The sequence below is a fragment of the Vombatus ursinus genome, unplaced genomic scaffold (genome assembly GCF_900497805.2).
Source record: "Vombatus ursinus unplaced genomic scaffold, bare-nosed wombat genome assembly UNPS02000749.1, whole genome shotgun sequence".
Taxonomy (NCBI): domain Eukaryota; kingdom Metazoa; phylum Chordata; class Mammalia; order Diprotodontia; family Vombatidae; genus Vombatus; species Vombatus ursinus.
This window is the reverse complement of record NW_020940527.1, coordinates 28,247,652-28,262,748: the sequence shown is the minus strand read 5'-3', so window position 1 is coordinate 28,262,748 and position 15,097 is coordinate 28,247,652. Positions and strand designations below refer to the sequence as shown.

Sequence of the window (15,097 nt, the reverse complement as noted above, 5' to 3'; positions counted from 1 at the left end):
AAAGAGAAAGAGAGGAAGAAATAAGCAAAATAAAAGAAAAAAGGTATCAGATTTTAGAACACACACACACACACACAAACCCTAAGTAGCCTCCAAGAGTACCAAAAAAGAAATGAAATGAAAAGACAAGCAGAACATACACTATTGTTCAAAAAGGAAACACTATTTGGAGCAAGGATGGATGGGATTTGGACATAGGGACTCCAGTACTTGCTCTGGGTACATAATCAGAAAGGAAATACCATGGCAGATGTCCACCAAGGTCTCTGTGTGTACATGTTTGTGTTAGGGGTGTGTTAGAATGATAGGGAGAAGTACCACGGGGCTTAGGGAAATGTTCTTAACACCAGTGTAAAAACTCATTAATACTAGCACCCTAGTTTGGAGACAGTTTCAAATAGCAGAGTGAGAGCCTTTCATTTCCTCACAGACCCACCCACCCAAAATTCACCTCTGTAAATGAGTCTCTGAGATTAGGATAACTAAGTGGTTTTCTACCTTACTGTCGCAGGCCAATAATCTAGAATTTTAAGATCAAGGATCTGAATTCTAAGGTACCTGATCTTTCTCAAGTCACTATTTTCAAGGATATCTCAAAACTCTGCCCCTGAGCCTCCATATCCACACAGAAGTGCCATCTTTGTTTCAGTGCATTCTTTGGGCAGAGAGGTATAGTGGAAAGGGCACTGAATTTAAGAAAACATGGGCTTTATAGATAGCTCTGCTATTTACTGGCCATGTCATTATGGGCCCTCTTTGAGACTCAGTTTTCTCATCGGTAAAATGGGGATAACAATACTTGCTTAGCCCACCTCACAAGTTGGTTGCCAGGATCAAATGAGTTAATGTATGCAAAGTGACTTGTAAACCTTGAAGCACCATAGACAAGTGTGATATTATTAATATTGTTAATATTATTCTTTGTTATTGGATTTTGATCTCCCCTAACAGAGGGAGTCCTAAATGAGTCTTCCAGAGGGTCATTTGAATAATCATCTTTTCCTCTAAGAGTTTCTCACTGAGGTTTATGCAACAGTGGAATCTAACAGAATTGCCTGAATTATTACAAAGCTTCTTAAAAGACTTTCCAACCAAGCAGGAAGTGGCAGGGGGCCCCACTATGAAGACCTATCAGAGTTATTCCCTTGAGCTTATCAGTGAGCCCATGGGCAATGAGAAGCCTTTTCAAGCATATGAGGAAATGAGAATGTTCTTCTCAGTTAATTCTGCTACTCTGCCTGCCCCACCCTCCTTTAAAATCCCCTCTCTCCTCCTGTTGAACATGCACATTATAACCTAATTCACGACAATGAGTTATGGTTATGGTTAATTTTACTAACTCTCAATCTGACTCTTAGCCTTCTTGGGACTCAAAGTCTTGGGTTTGGCATAGCATAGTTTGTATTTCAAGTGAATGATTGAATTAGTGTGATCAGTAAAGACAGACTCATGATATGCCCATAGACTGAATTCCTCCTCCATAGAGGCAAGGCTGGCCAAGCAGAGGTCCCCCAAATTCCTCTAGATAAAGATTATCCCTGCAGTACATATCAGAGAATTCTACACCAACATTGCTCCTCATACTACACTCACTCAGGCCTACAAGGAAAGAAACCACATTAGAGGGTGGTATCTGTGACATTGATTAGAAACGTGAGCTCCTTCTATATGGGATATCTAAGGGTCAAAGAGCTGGATTAAAGAATGGGCTGAGCTGACTCAGTCCACTGATTTCAATCTGATCTGTCCCTTGCAGACCCCTTAAAACTTCCCAAGCCTTATCTTATCCCCTAGCTATGCAATCTTAATCACAGATACTCATTCACAAGCAAACCATCTGTTTTTTGAAGGAGCCTGGAAAAAGAATAACCATGCATAAAATGAAACGAAAAACACCCATGGTTCACTTATGAATTGCTTCAGACCAGCTTGCTTACAGCACTTAGGCATTGGCTCCAAGGTAGCTGTGTGAACCACAGTGGAAGACTTGTCCTACAAAGTACAGAAATTGATCAGGGGAAACGTAGATACCTGGGGAGAAGCAGTCGTACTTCGATTTGGAGAAGAGAATGGCAGATCAACGTAATCAACTGGGTTTTTCAACAGAGGTCTCTTGATCACATCCACATATGTAATGGGAAAGATGCCTTGTCGAGTGGTACCACAGATTCGCCCTTCATACCAGTTCTCATCAACCTGTCGAATTAATGTGATCCTCTCCCCCTGGGAACAAACAATAGTATAGCTCTGGTCTCAAAACTCCATTGACCTTTAGGACTGACCAGTCCACAGCAAGACCCCTCCCATAGGCATCTCTCTATTCAGGGCTACCTCCTCAGGCTCAGACAGACATCTCCCTTCTGGAGAAGAGCAAAACATAGTCACCAATTAGGGGAGGGTAGATCGCAAATCCAAGGCTACTTGGCAGGAAGACTATCTTTTTAAACATTATATGAGAGCAAAGAGACGATGTTACCAACTAACTCTACTAGTCTTAATTACCCCCCAAAGGGAATTTACTAGCTCCACTGTATGAATTTAAATGAGAAGATACAGCTCCCTCTCTTGGGCAGCTAGGTGGTATAGTGGACAGAGCTCTGGACTTGGAGTCAGGAACTCATAAATTCAAATCTTGCCTCAGATACTTATTAGCTATGGGACTCCAAGCAAATGACGCAATCTTTCAGCCTCAGTTTCTTCATCTGCAAAATGGGGATGATGATAATAGCAGCTACCTCATAGGGTTGTCATGTGGACCAAATGAGCAAATATGTGAAGCACTTTAAAAACGTAAAGCATTATATAAATGCTAGCTTTTTTTTTGTTATTATTATTTACAGAGGTGGGGGACTTTGGATGTGGAACATTACATATACTGTCAGACTCGGTTGATGTGTTGAATAATTCTGCTCAACTGCTTCCCTTCCCCCCCTTCTTTGTTATGAGGGATGGTTTGTTGGGTAGGGAAGGTAGAAGGAATATGTTTGGAAATGAAGGATTTGTAAAAACAAAAGATCTCAATTTTTAAAAAGGAGATTTGGGTTCCTTGAAAAAGGAGAGTTTACAAATAAACATAAGCTTTACAGAAGACTATTTAAGACTCTCAGGCTCCAGAAATATGACATTAATTTGCAAATAATGGCCATGCCACTAGGCTAGAGTTTAGTTGCGGTTTCTTGAGCTTTGAGAAACATCCATAACTCAATCTATACAACTATATTGTGTTTAGGAAACCCCAAAGGTCTCGGATAGCCTGGTCCAGAAGTGTGATGCCAGTTTCCTCACTGAGATAGCACTACCCAAGAGATCCCAAAGTATCTTCGAGGGAAGGACTGTCTTACCTTTCTGAAGGACATCTCCACTTGGGTGTCTCCATTGAAGTTAAACTTAGCCACAGCATCTCCATATTCTAAAACTTGTATCGGTGCCATCTTCTTGGGTTGCGCCTTCTCTGCTGGTGGAAGAAGCTGAAAGAAAGGAAAGAAAAACCAGGGAAAATAAGGAAGGATGGAGGGAGTGGAGATCCACAATGCAGTCTGGCAAGAAAGAGTATTTTCAGAATGAGCAGTATTTAATCTCAGAAAGGGGAGGGAGGGGAGATACCTCTATGTACGTCCGTGGAAAGATCCCCACACGGCCATGATGTTCTCCTTCATACCAGTTCTGATCAATTTGCTTATAGATGTAAACAATATCTCCTTTCTGCAGAGGAAGCTCTCTGTCAACAGAGCACGATAAGGGAGTTACTGCAAGAGTTTTGTGACATTCAAAAATGAAGAAGCATTATTACATTAGATAGAGGGGATATTGGTAAGAATGTAAAATGACAGTACAGGGTCTGTACCAATTTCACATGAAGAACTCCATTGCATAGAATGAGCACTACTCTTTGCTGTTTTCAAAGGGTCCAGTATAAGATGATTATCATAACAGCTTACATTTATTTAGCTCTTTATATACATTATCCCATTTGGTTCTCTCAACAACCTTATAAAGGAAGTTCTATTATCCTTACTTTACAGAGGGAAATATGAAACTCAGAGAGGTTACTTAATTTCTTGTCCTGAGTCACACAGCTACTTAGTGTCTTAGGTGGGATTCGAACCCAGGTTTTCTTTACCCCCCAAAAAAGTCAAGATTCCTCTCTTAATGCATTCACAGACCAGCAGTGGGAAAATGATTTGGGTTCTCAGAGGTTTCCATAGCCAGTAAATAGTCAATAATGACCAGTACTTTTGGTTGTAGATTGTTCTTCCAACCTATTTCATGACTTGTATACTGTATCTGATTTCTCTGGATGCTCCCTAATGTTAGGATACACAGAAGGGTAGAATGTTAGTGCTGGAAGGAATTTAGAGCTAATCATTAAGTCCAGCCCCCTCAACTGACAGGGCATGAGGTTGAGGCCCAGAGAGACAAAATGATTTGCTTAAATTCACACAGTATTAATAGCAGAGCTGGAACTAGATCCCACGTCTCCCAATTCCTGGGGCTTTCCTCTGTACCCCACAAATCTGTCAGCAGCATATGAACTTAATGACTAAAACTTTCTTTTGGGACCCTTTAAGAAGAGGCTATGGGATTGGGGGTGGGGATTATCATTGTTTCTGAGATCTGTATAGCTTGTTTCTTCACTCTCTCCAAGGCTGACAGAAGAGCAGCCCAGGGAGAGGAGAGTCACTAGTAACTGGGAGCTACCATCTTCTAGGCTATGGTGATCAGTCCCAAATCTTGTAAGGACCTGGAAGTAAGAACTGAGAACTAGGAACTGCAGATCCTAAGTTCTATTCCTAACTAATTAGTTGTATGGAGCAAAGCTCCTTTAAATTCCTCTGGGTTACATTTTCCTCAACTCTCAAAGGGTAGGAGAGATATCATAAAGGAGGATGAGGGAGTCTCTGAATCTAATATTTAAGCAGAATATATTGTGTTTGGTAGTCATATTTATGCTGTTAGAAGTAGTACAGTATAGTGAAAAGAGAATTCGCTTAGGAGTTAGGAGATTTCTCTGTTCCTAGCCTAGCCAAGAATGTGCTCTATGACCTTTGGGAAGTCACTTATGGATTCACAGATTGTTATATCTGGAACATACATTAGAGAATGGCTATAGAATATAGTCAATCAGTCAATAAAGATTTATTAAGCATCTACTACATGCCAGGCACTATGCCAAGCACTGAAGATACAAATAAAGGCAAAAGACAATTCTTGCCCTCAAGGAGCTTACAGTCTAATGGGCAAGACAACATGTAAACAAGCTCCTTGAGGGCAGGGAATTTATCTTCATCTTTGTATATATACCTAGCACAGTGCCTGGCACATAATGAGTACTTAATAAATGCTTGTAGATTGTTTGGTTGATTTGGTCCAATTTCATTATTTTGTAGATCAGCAAATCAGAGACTTAGAGCTGGGTGGGAACTTAGAATTCAGTGAGTCGAACCTCTTCATTTCACAAATGCTGAAATGCAGGCCCATTGAAGTAGGTGACCTGTCCAAGGTCCCACAGTTGATGAGTGAGAGAACCAGGCTTGAATTGAAGTCTCCTAACTTTTAGTTCAGCGTTTTCTTTTCTTACTGTTCCATGCTGCCTTAACTACCCCCTGCCTCAGTTTCCTCTTCTACAAAATGAGGATGATAAGTATATTACAAATATCTCATAAGGTTATCCTAAATAGGAAAGCATTTTAAAATTAAAAAAAAAATAATAGCTTTAGACCCAGAAGAGACCTCAGAAGTTAGAAGTGTGATATAAATTCAAGATAATTATTCTGTTAACTCTTAATGGAGTTCATAGTTTTTCAATTCAAAGAAAAAAATCATATACTTGATCAAGCTTAAATATTTATTTATGCCATTTTTGTCTTGGCCACCCTCACTAGCAATAAAATTATAAACCTAATTTCATAAAACCTTAGCATCAGAAGGAACCTTATAGAAATTATATGCCAATGCTCTCATTTTTTTAAAATGAGAAAACTGAGGCTCAGGGAAATTGAGAAAACTATTCAAAAGCACAGACTATTAATGGCAAACATGGGACTATGCAGTTCTCCCAGCTCCTAGGTCTATACCTTTTCTGCTACCTTGTAATTCAGGTAGTGAGAAAAGGCAAGTCTATATTCTTTATATGTTTTCTTTCCCATTTCCATCAATTCTTTCTCCTACTGGTAGATAAGAAAAGAGAGCATTGACAGTAGAATACAAGTGAGCCCCCCCACTACCAGACCTATTAGGATTTAAGGCCACAAGTAGTGTGAGTACATGGGGGCTTCAGTAAGTGTTGGAGGGAGCCAGGACCATGGCTCCTTCTATTGCACTTAACATTCTCTAGGGTCTAACAAGGGAGCAGGGCAGGGAGGCTCCATGTCTCAGAGCAGTAACTAGGGTGGGGAGACCAGAGTTTTGCTGTAAGACACTGAAATTCGGAGGCCTTTGACAACACTTTTACACAGTTAACAAGAATCATTAAATATGAAGCTAGCAGTTGGCACTCTTCCTCCCCTGTCATGGCTGAACCCCAGGCAAATTTCCCCATGGTCTTCTTGCTCTGTTCTCTCATTCCCAACTGAACTATTCTGAATGCCAAGATTGCAAGTTATAGCTCTAGGAAGATTTCCTGCAATTCCCCAAATGTGGGCTAGCATTAGTGCTAGGTAGAGTAAAAGTATGGATTTCAACTTTAGCAACCATCCCAAATCTTATGCTCAATCTGAATCTGTCATTAGAAATAAAATGATTGAGGACAATCTTTCCACAGTTCTCTTCATGGCAGAGATCTTAGGATCATGTGTTCCAAAACTCTAGAAGAAGTACTAAACTTAAGCCAGAACACCTGGGTTCAAGACTCAAAGCCCAGGTTGTATACTTACTAACTCTGCGGGTCATTTCCCAATTTTGAGCCTGTTTTCTTCTCTGTAAAATGAGGATAATATTTGCACTATATACTTTACAGAATTGTTAAAAGAGCAAGATTTGGTAAAGTGCTTTGTAACTAGAAAACAGTATATAGGACTGATCTATAATAATAATTGCTACTACTACTATTGTTTTTATTGTTAATAGTAGTCACAATAGTGGTTATATGAATACAACCCCTTGTAAATGTAGTCCATATTCTCTTGGCTACATTGCTCTAGGAGGATTTTTCTGATTGAATTGGTTTTGCCCAGCCAATCCATTAGGTCACCCAACATACCCTCTTCCCAGGGCGGGGAGGTATGCCTTACAGAGAATGTGCTACCTGTAGTAGGGAAATGGAACAGTTGACCAGCCACGTCCAGTTAAACTTACTTTAGTGTCTGAGCTTTAAAGTCAAATTTGGCTCTGGCAGGTCTCATCTAAACACAAGAGACAATAACAAATTAAAACAGTGGTTTTCTTAAAGAGAAGAAAAGCCCAAATGTTTGTGACTTTCCTGAAAGCAAAGCAGAAAAAAAAATGCACCCTAGCTATTTCCTTAAAAAGCAGAAATCTGGGCAACATTCCAGCCATCTGACCTTCTGAGCAGATGCTTGTTTCTGTGGTCAGCAATCTTGTACATGCATGATACATTCCAAGTGGGAATACCATATTTGAAGAAAATAGATTATGAAAGTTTAAAGATAAACCTGGTAACCTGAAAGCAGATTTATGACTTGACTATTTCTAGTTGATGTAGCTAGACCCAAGCTACCCAGGAGTCCTGGGTCCACTATTCTTCATTCTTAATATTACCTTTATTGGGCCACTCTTCAAACTGTCTGACTTTCACCATGATGTACAAGTGGGTAAGACCTCCCCCCACAACTTTATCTCTAGCTTTGACCTTATCTCCAGTCTCTTTTGAGCATTTCTTGTAGTCTATACTATAGGATTCCCTAGCTTTATTCAACAAACATTTATTAAGGCCCTGGTCATGGACCCAAGCACCATGGCTGTCTCCATGTCTTATCCTACATGTATCTGCATGCACCTCTTTCATTGTAACTGAAAACTGAGTTCTATCAAAAACAGAACTCATTATCTCCCTCCCCTCCCATCACTGTTAATAATGTCACATCCCTCAGACACATAATCTTGAGGTGATCCTCCATTTTCTCTTGCCTGTACCTTGCTCATTCAGTCTTGTCATCCAGTCATACTAACACTTCCTCCAAAATGGCTCTTGTCATAATTTGGTAGGTTCATAGATACCGAGCTGGAAGGGCCTTTAGAAGTCATTTTAATTGAACCCCTTGGTTTCACAGATGAGAAAATGGAGGCCAAAGGGAGTTAAATGGCTTGCCTGTAGTCACACAGTGAATTAGTGGCAGGGTCAGGTGTCCCAATTCTGGAACCAGTGCTCTATCTACTTTGCCATGCTGCATCTCAGAGCTGACCCTCTGCATTTCCACAATTACAACCTTTGAGACCTGACTCCTGCCTTTTTCATTTCAATCTATCCTACATGTAGGAACAGAAACATTTCAATCAAATTATTTGTCTTCTTAGAACTGTTCAGGGAATCTCACCTAGCTCACATTTCAAATCCAAACCCCTGACTGTGGGTTTAAGGCCGTTCAGTAATACACCTGGCCCTTCCTCATAACTGCCTTCATCTCTTACTATACTTTCTGATTTCTAGACTCACAGAACATTAGAGCTGGAAGAGATCTCAAGAGTCATCTGGTCCAGCCCCTTTATTTTACAAATGAGGACACTGAGGCCCAGACAGATGAAGCAACTTGCCCAAAGTTACACAGTGAATTAACAGCAGAGTCGAGAACTAAATTCAGATCTCCTAACTCTCTATGGAGTGTCATCTCTCAACCAGGCAAACCTATTTGCTGCTCCCTGTACAAGCTTCCCTCTCTGTAAGACCTGTCCACTCCCCAATCTGACCAATGCTAATATGTCTTTAAAAGTGGCTTCACTAAATAAGCTCATACACATGTCAATTTCTCCATCCAAGCTCTCAGACTAGCTCCTGCAGCTATGACCAACTTAAGAAACCCACCAGAGGGGAATTAGTGTTGAGATGAGGAGCTAAGTCTTTCCTCCTCCAAAATAGGGGCAGGAGATATTCAAGTGGGAAAATAAATGAGGGTAGAAAAGTTAGCTCAAGACTAGCCTACAGGAAACCTTTTTTGGTTATGTGAATGTATGTATATTGTCATTAGGATAGGCTTGTAGATTGAAACATCCTCACATCACAAAGCTAGATTTTTAAAAATCCCTCACTAGGACATTCAGAAACTGAAGGCCAAAACTGGTTCTTCTGCACCTAGGTAGCATGGTAGCTATCCCTTCTCCTGCCTCTAGGCATGGGCCCATTAGTGAGTCAGCCACATTTTTTACATCAGCCATCTTCCTTCTCTTCTCTTCCATTTCATTTCATTTTGCACTCATCACTTTGATGTCCTCTTCCTTGGTGCCCTCCTCAACTTCCCCTTCCCATCATGTCTACTTCTTCTATCCCTTTATTTCCTTCCTCCTTACATCCTTTCTTCCCTCCATGGAATTCCTTATCCTTCATCCATGTTATTTCATATCTTCACAGTGATGTATCTGCTCCTCACAGGATGTCATCAACAACATGGACATAGTAACTCACCTTGAAAGATCACCAAATCCTTTTTTTCCCCAAATCAAACTTTTAGAATCACTTCTGCCATCAACATATATACATACATACATATATATATATATACACGCACATATGTATACACATATATATTTTGTGAAAACCAGTCATCTTTGGCAGGGCTACTTGAGAATCATGATACATGATACATACAATTAAATCTCTTAGTGTTCGGAAGGCTATGAGATCTTCAGAAAATCACCTTAAAGACACTTCCTTCACTGTCTCTTCTGTAAGGATGAAATCTCATTGCCTTTAAAATTTTAGGTATTTTAGGAATAAATCAACTATGCAAACCATTTTCCAGAGTTGTTAACTACTCTCTGGACCTGTCCCAACTCTGGTGAATTCTACAGTTGGGGAATTTAAAGTCAAGCAAATATTCAGGGCAATTCTTGAATTCTTCAGATAATTTTCTGTAGCATAGCCCTGCCCAAGTTTCACTGGACCATCTGATCAAAGGCACAAATTATGAATGGCCAAACTAGAAGATATTTACACATTGGGATCAACAAGACATACAGGTTCTAAGCAGAATGCACAGACAAAACAATACCATAGCGATATGATGCAGTACTGGGCTCATAAAGATAGCTGATGCTTAAAAGCATGCATTGAAGGGTGCACCAGCAGATCTCAGCAAGGCATGCTTTAACATACAGAGCTCCCGATGTCATAGAGATTGCTTCCATTGACCAGCCACAAGAGAGCCAAAGCAAGCCTAAATAAAGCCAGTATGAAAGATGCTGCTTGAAGAACTAATGTTGGCCTATAGGGCAACATGGTGGGAGGCGAATATGGCTTTGGGTCAAGCAGCAAACAGAGGTAACTCCAACAGACCTCTAACCCAGATTTCCTCTTTGCTGTATCGTCTACATTTAGGAGGTCCCCAAACCGCTCATTAGTGATAAACTGATGGTGGGTTGGAATAACACCCGTGTGTCGTCTAGCTGCAATATCAGCTTCTTCTTGTTCACGCTTAAGCCGTCTCTGGTCCGCTAAAAGTTTCTGCCACGAAATTGCATAAAATGGACAATGAAACATCTGGTCCTGGGAATTTGAAAACTGCCAACAAAAACAACTGAGGATAAAGAGGCTGTGCAAATCTATCTCGCTAGTATAGCAGATTACAATTAGCTGATCAATACTAGTCTTGAAGAAAACCTGATAAAGCTAATCACTCAATGGAATCTAATTTATTTGTACTGTAAAACAAAATGAAATCATACCAACAAAAGCAAAATTGCTGAGAGGCTTTGCTCTCCATTAAGACCAGCGGTGTCAAACACATAGCCCATAAGCCACATAGCAGCCTACAACATTCCTGACTGCAACTGGACCCATACTAAAATGTAATTGGGAAATATTCTAAATAAATGAAATATTTAAAATAAATATTATTAAAATGATTATTTTCAAATTTTTCTAAATTAAAATTATTAAAATAAATATTATTCAAATAAAATAAATATTTAAACTAAATGAAAAATATAATAGAACATAGATAATGTTGATTTGTAGTTTTCTAAGTCAACATGCAGCCCACAGGGATCCTTTTGTATTGTTTGATGGCCCCTGTTTCTATTTGCGTTTGACACCACTGATCTAGAGACAAAATAAGGGAAATATGAAAGTGGTCCAAATGAGATAAAATATTTTACAAGTGCAATTAACAACAATATTGCTTTTGTTTATCACAGGTAGCATTCCTGACCCACCATCAACAGAACTTGAGTTTTGAGTTATTTTTCCAGAAGTAGGAATGGGTTTATACCTTCATACTCATTACCATCAGTTAATATGGCTAACTAGGGCTTATCTGAGCCCTATGATCTGAGGTCACATAACAACAGAGCAACAGTGACCAGCCCACAGATGGATAAAACTATTAACCTTGGTCTTGTAAGCACCGTGTTTACCCAGGCAACCAACTAGTCAAAGGCTAAAACATGACACCATCATGTAATGGTTGTACAGAGGCCATGCCAATATTGTCTATATCACTTTTAATACTTTCTTTTCCTTTGTCAAAGCAAGCCCTATGACATCAGTCAGAAGTCAAATCTGGAGCCTGCCATATGGCAAGCAAGATGTCACCTACTGAATAACTCATCCCAACACTTCACTACTTCAAGAGTCTTTGATTTCATGGGCGTGGGGACTTTCTCCCTCGATATAGATTGCAACCCTTCAAGGTCTTAGTAGATGTTCTTTGAGAATTTTTGTGGCTGAAAAAATTCATCACCCAGCAGTTGACCTAGTGATTAACAATACTCTCTAGCTTGAGTTAGGTTGGTCCTCAGAGGACAGGGATATTTGGTCTCCACTGGTGTAGTCTTTGAAAGTCCAGGGTTATCTCATTGCCATGAGGCAGCACTAGAGAAAGACTGATCTCAGTATCAGATAGCATCAGAGCTGGTCCCAATGAATGCCCCTCCAGAAGTGGCTGTAGTATTCAAACTGACACTGCATATTCCCATTGGGCTGGAGCCGATTATCATATTTTTCATAATTATAAAAGGGACCACTTCATGGGATTCACTATTTGCACTAATCAGGACCTAACCATATCACCACCACTTAGACAGGATGAGATTTAATTTGTTCTAACTGTACAGGCCCTGTTGCTCTCATATTTTAATGCTCTGAAACCAAAATTTGATGACAGAGATGAAATCTTGGTTACAGTAAACAAGGTTCAAGAGAAATAAAGCTATTGTTCTGTAACAGAAGGAACATTGGATCTGAACTCAGAAGATAAAGTTTACAGGCCCAGTTCTTCCCCCCTCCCCCAGGTATTAGAATATAAGCTCCTTGTGGGCAGGGCTTACTTCATCCTTTGTAATTCATCCCTAGCACCTAGCACAGAGCCTGGCATATAGCAGGTACTTAATAATCCTTGTTAAATGATAGATTTATTGATAACTGCATGACCTGGCCCTTGGGGTACATCATATAACTTTTCTGAAATTCAGTTTCCTCATCTGTAAAATGGGGTTAATAATACTTGCACTGACTATGCCTCACAGAATTGTTGTGAGGACCAACTAAGATAAGCATTTTGTTAACTGTAAGGCTAATTATAAAGGTCGGCTCTCACTAGATGATAAGCTTCTTAAGAGCAGGGACTGTCTCTTTCCTTTCTTTATACCCCCAGGTTAGCAAAGTGCCTGGCACATAGTAGGTGTTTAATAACTGTTCATTAACCAACTCACTGACTATTGTCATTCTTATTATTCTGTGCCCCGTGGATGGTCCATTTTAACATCGATTTGCTAATCAGGTTACTACAAGTTCTCTAATGCAGGTCACACTACACAACAGATACATTTTCATGGTCTCTGTTCATGTAGATATAACACATTATAAGTCCTTTATCATGAATCTTTTGTATTGTGCCTGGAAAAAGGAAGAAGAGAACCAAGTTGTAATTGAATTCTTTACATTTCTTATTCCCTGCCCAAAATTCACACGTACTTTGCCCTTTAAGAACATCACACCCAAATTTGCAAACCACCCATCAAAATAAAACATTATTTTTTAAAAAGTTTTGGATCTTTTGAAAGAAGAAAGGGATAGGAATTATATGTACATATGAATCTACCTATTTATCCTACTGGATTAAAAGCAATTCTTTTACTTCAGGTGTCAATAGCAGGCTTTCATATCAAGACTGTGACTTTCAGTGGCATACTCATTAAAACAAAGTTCTATTACAGCAAAATTCCTTGAAGGTCCCGTGTAATTCATGACCGTGGGAGCGTAGAAGCACTTTCAATTACACTTTCACCAAAGTAAAAACCCCTGTTCCTGTGAGACATCTAATTAACAAGAGTCTTAATGACTGAACGAACTGGTTTTTCCCCCATGTTCCTGAACATTATGTGCTTGGTTTTTGTGTGTCAAATTTTCTGACACTCTTGCTAAGGTAGCTCAATCAGTCTGCTTGTCTTCTATTCACCGATTTATCAAAAAGGCAAAATATCCAATTTGTTATTGTGGAACTATCCCAGCACTTTTGAAGACTGGAAGAGACCTAAGAAATCACCCAGTTCTTCCAATTCAGGTCATGTCCTCATCTGCTACTTGGCCTTAAGATTGCTGCTTGAGGCTCTGAGAGTTTATATGATTTGCCCAAAGACATGTGGCTAGTATGTGTCATAGGCAGATTTTGAACCCAGGTGTTCTTGGCACCAAGGCTGTCTCTCTGTTCACTAAAGTAAACCACACTACTTCTCACCTCCTAATTTACAGATAAGGATACTGAGGCCCAGGGAGGTCAGGCATTACTCTCAACACATTCTTAAGTGTGTACTTGTAGTTTCATGAAAATCCTTTCATCATATTTGTGGGTCAACTGCTGGCACATCATTTTCGCCATGTTGTTACAATGAATGGCAAGTAAAACCCGGAACAATCCCAGCAGCATACCATCTGACTGGTGGAAAGCACAGATGAGATCACCTTTACCTCTCACCCAATAATTTCTCCTTTATTAGACAGTCGAAGTAATTTTACCAGTCATCTTATGCTGACTCACCACTATGAACCACTCAGCAATCATTTGCTTTCCAAAACCCTTTACCCCATTCTCAGCGGTAACGTTATTTACAAATTCTTAGGTGGGCCAAAGTGAAAAGTACCAGGCATCTCTTTTTCCCCCTCTCTTACTTAAGTTTTCTGTAATCTATGCATGTCTTCTCTGCTGGGTTACAGGTTATCTTCCCAAGTTAGTTTTTACACAGACCGTTATTGTTATTATTGCTTCTTCTGCTTTTATAAGCCAGCCCTCTAAATACAGAAGTGCGGAAAGACAAAGAAATGGATTATACCTAGAGTGTTCCCCTCACCTTCTCCAAGGGGGATGGGGAACCATGAGAAAGGGAGCCCGAAAAGAATTCTTATTCTCAATTTTTTATACCCTAGATCTGCATTTAGGACCGAATGCCAATATTTTCTATTATGTCACAGCTGTGAATAGTCATCTTAATATTTCCACTTTTTGGAGAGGGGAAGTAATTTGCCCTAAGTTACATATAAGGCTTTGAGGTAGGGCTAAGTGACAACATTGAAATCCCCATCTGCACTTTGAAATGAAATTACTTTTGTAGACAAAGATAGGCTGACACAGAATCTGCCAAATACTTGAGACTTTGAGACAGGACTAACCTCTTTGTCATCATGACGCCTCCGAATAAAATCTTCAGTAGTTTCCAAGTATTCCGCTGGGGTGAAGTGCCGAGGCGATTCTGAATCTTCAAAACAACATAGCAGACAGAGTTAAAACACAGAGTTTGTTTCCCAAAAACCCAGGAGGGGGCACACGTTCCTGGCAATCCACACACTCTCCCACAGTAGACGTTTTAAGGCATTTTCATGAATATCAGACTGATTGAATATTGGGAAGGTAAAACATCAAAATGTTGGAAAGATCAAATATCAAACTGATTGAATACTAGGCTTCCCCTCCTTCCCTCCACTTTTCCCTCCCAC

At 39.9% G+C, this 15,097-nt stretch overlaps 1 protein-coding gene across 4 annotated transcripts in view; it reads right to left on the bottom strand.

Annotated features, from left to right (window-relative positions):
* The window catches only part of SORBS1 (sorbin and SH3 domain containing 1), a 302,200-nt gene that overhangs the window by 19,365 nt on the left and 267,738 nt on the right, over nt 1-15,097 (bottom strand). For 2 of the 4 annotated variants that reach the window (XM_027859816.1, XM_027859828.1), the window contains 6 exons: nt 14,774-14,859; nt 10,445-10,612; nt 7,294-7,340; nt 3,604-3,718; nt 3,342-3,467; nt 2,032-2,223 (listed from right to left, as the gene is read on the bottom strand). In XM_027859816.1, coding sequence (XP_027715617.1) covers nt 2,032-2,223; nt 3,342-3,467; nt 3,604-3,718; nt 7,294-7,340; nt 10,445-10,612; nt 14,774-14,859 — 734 coding nt within the window. The remainder of the gene's footprint in view (nt 1-2,031; nt 2,224-3,341; nt 3,468-3,603; nt 3,719-7,293; nt 7,341-10,444; nt 10,613-14,773; nt 14,860-15,097) is intronic. The other 2 variants (XM_027859821.1, XM_027859837.1) reach the window with 1 other exon arrangement.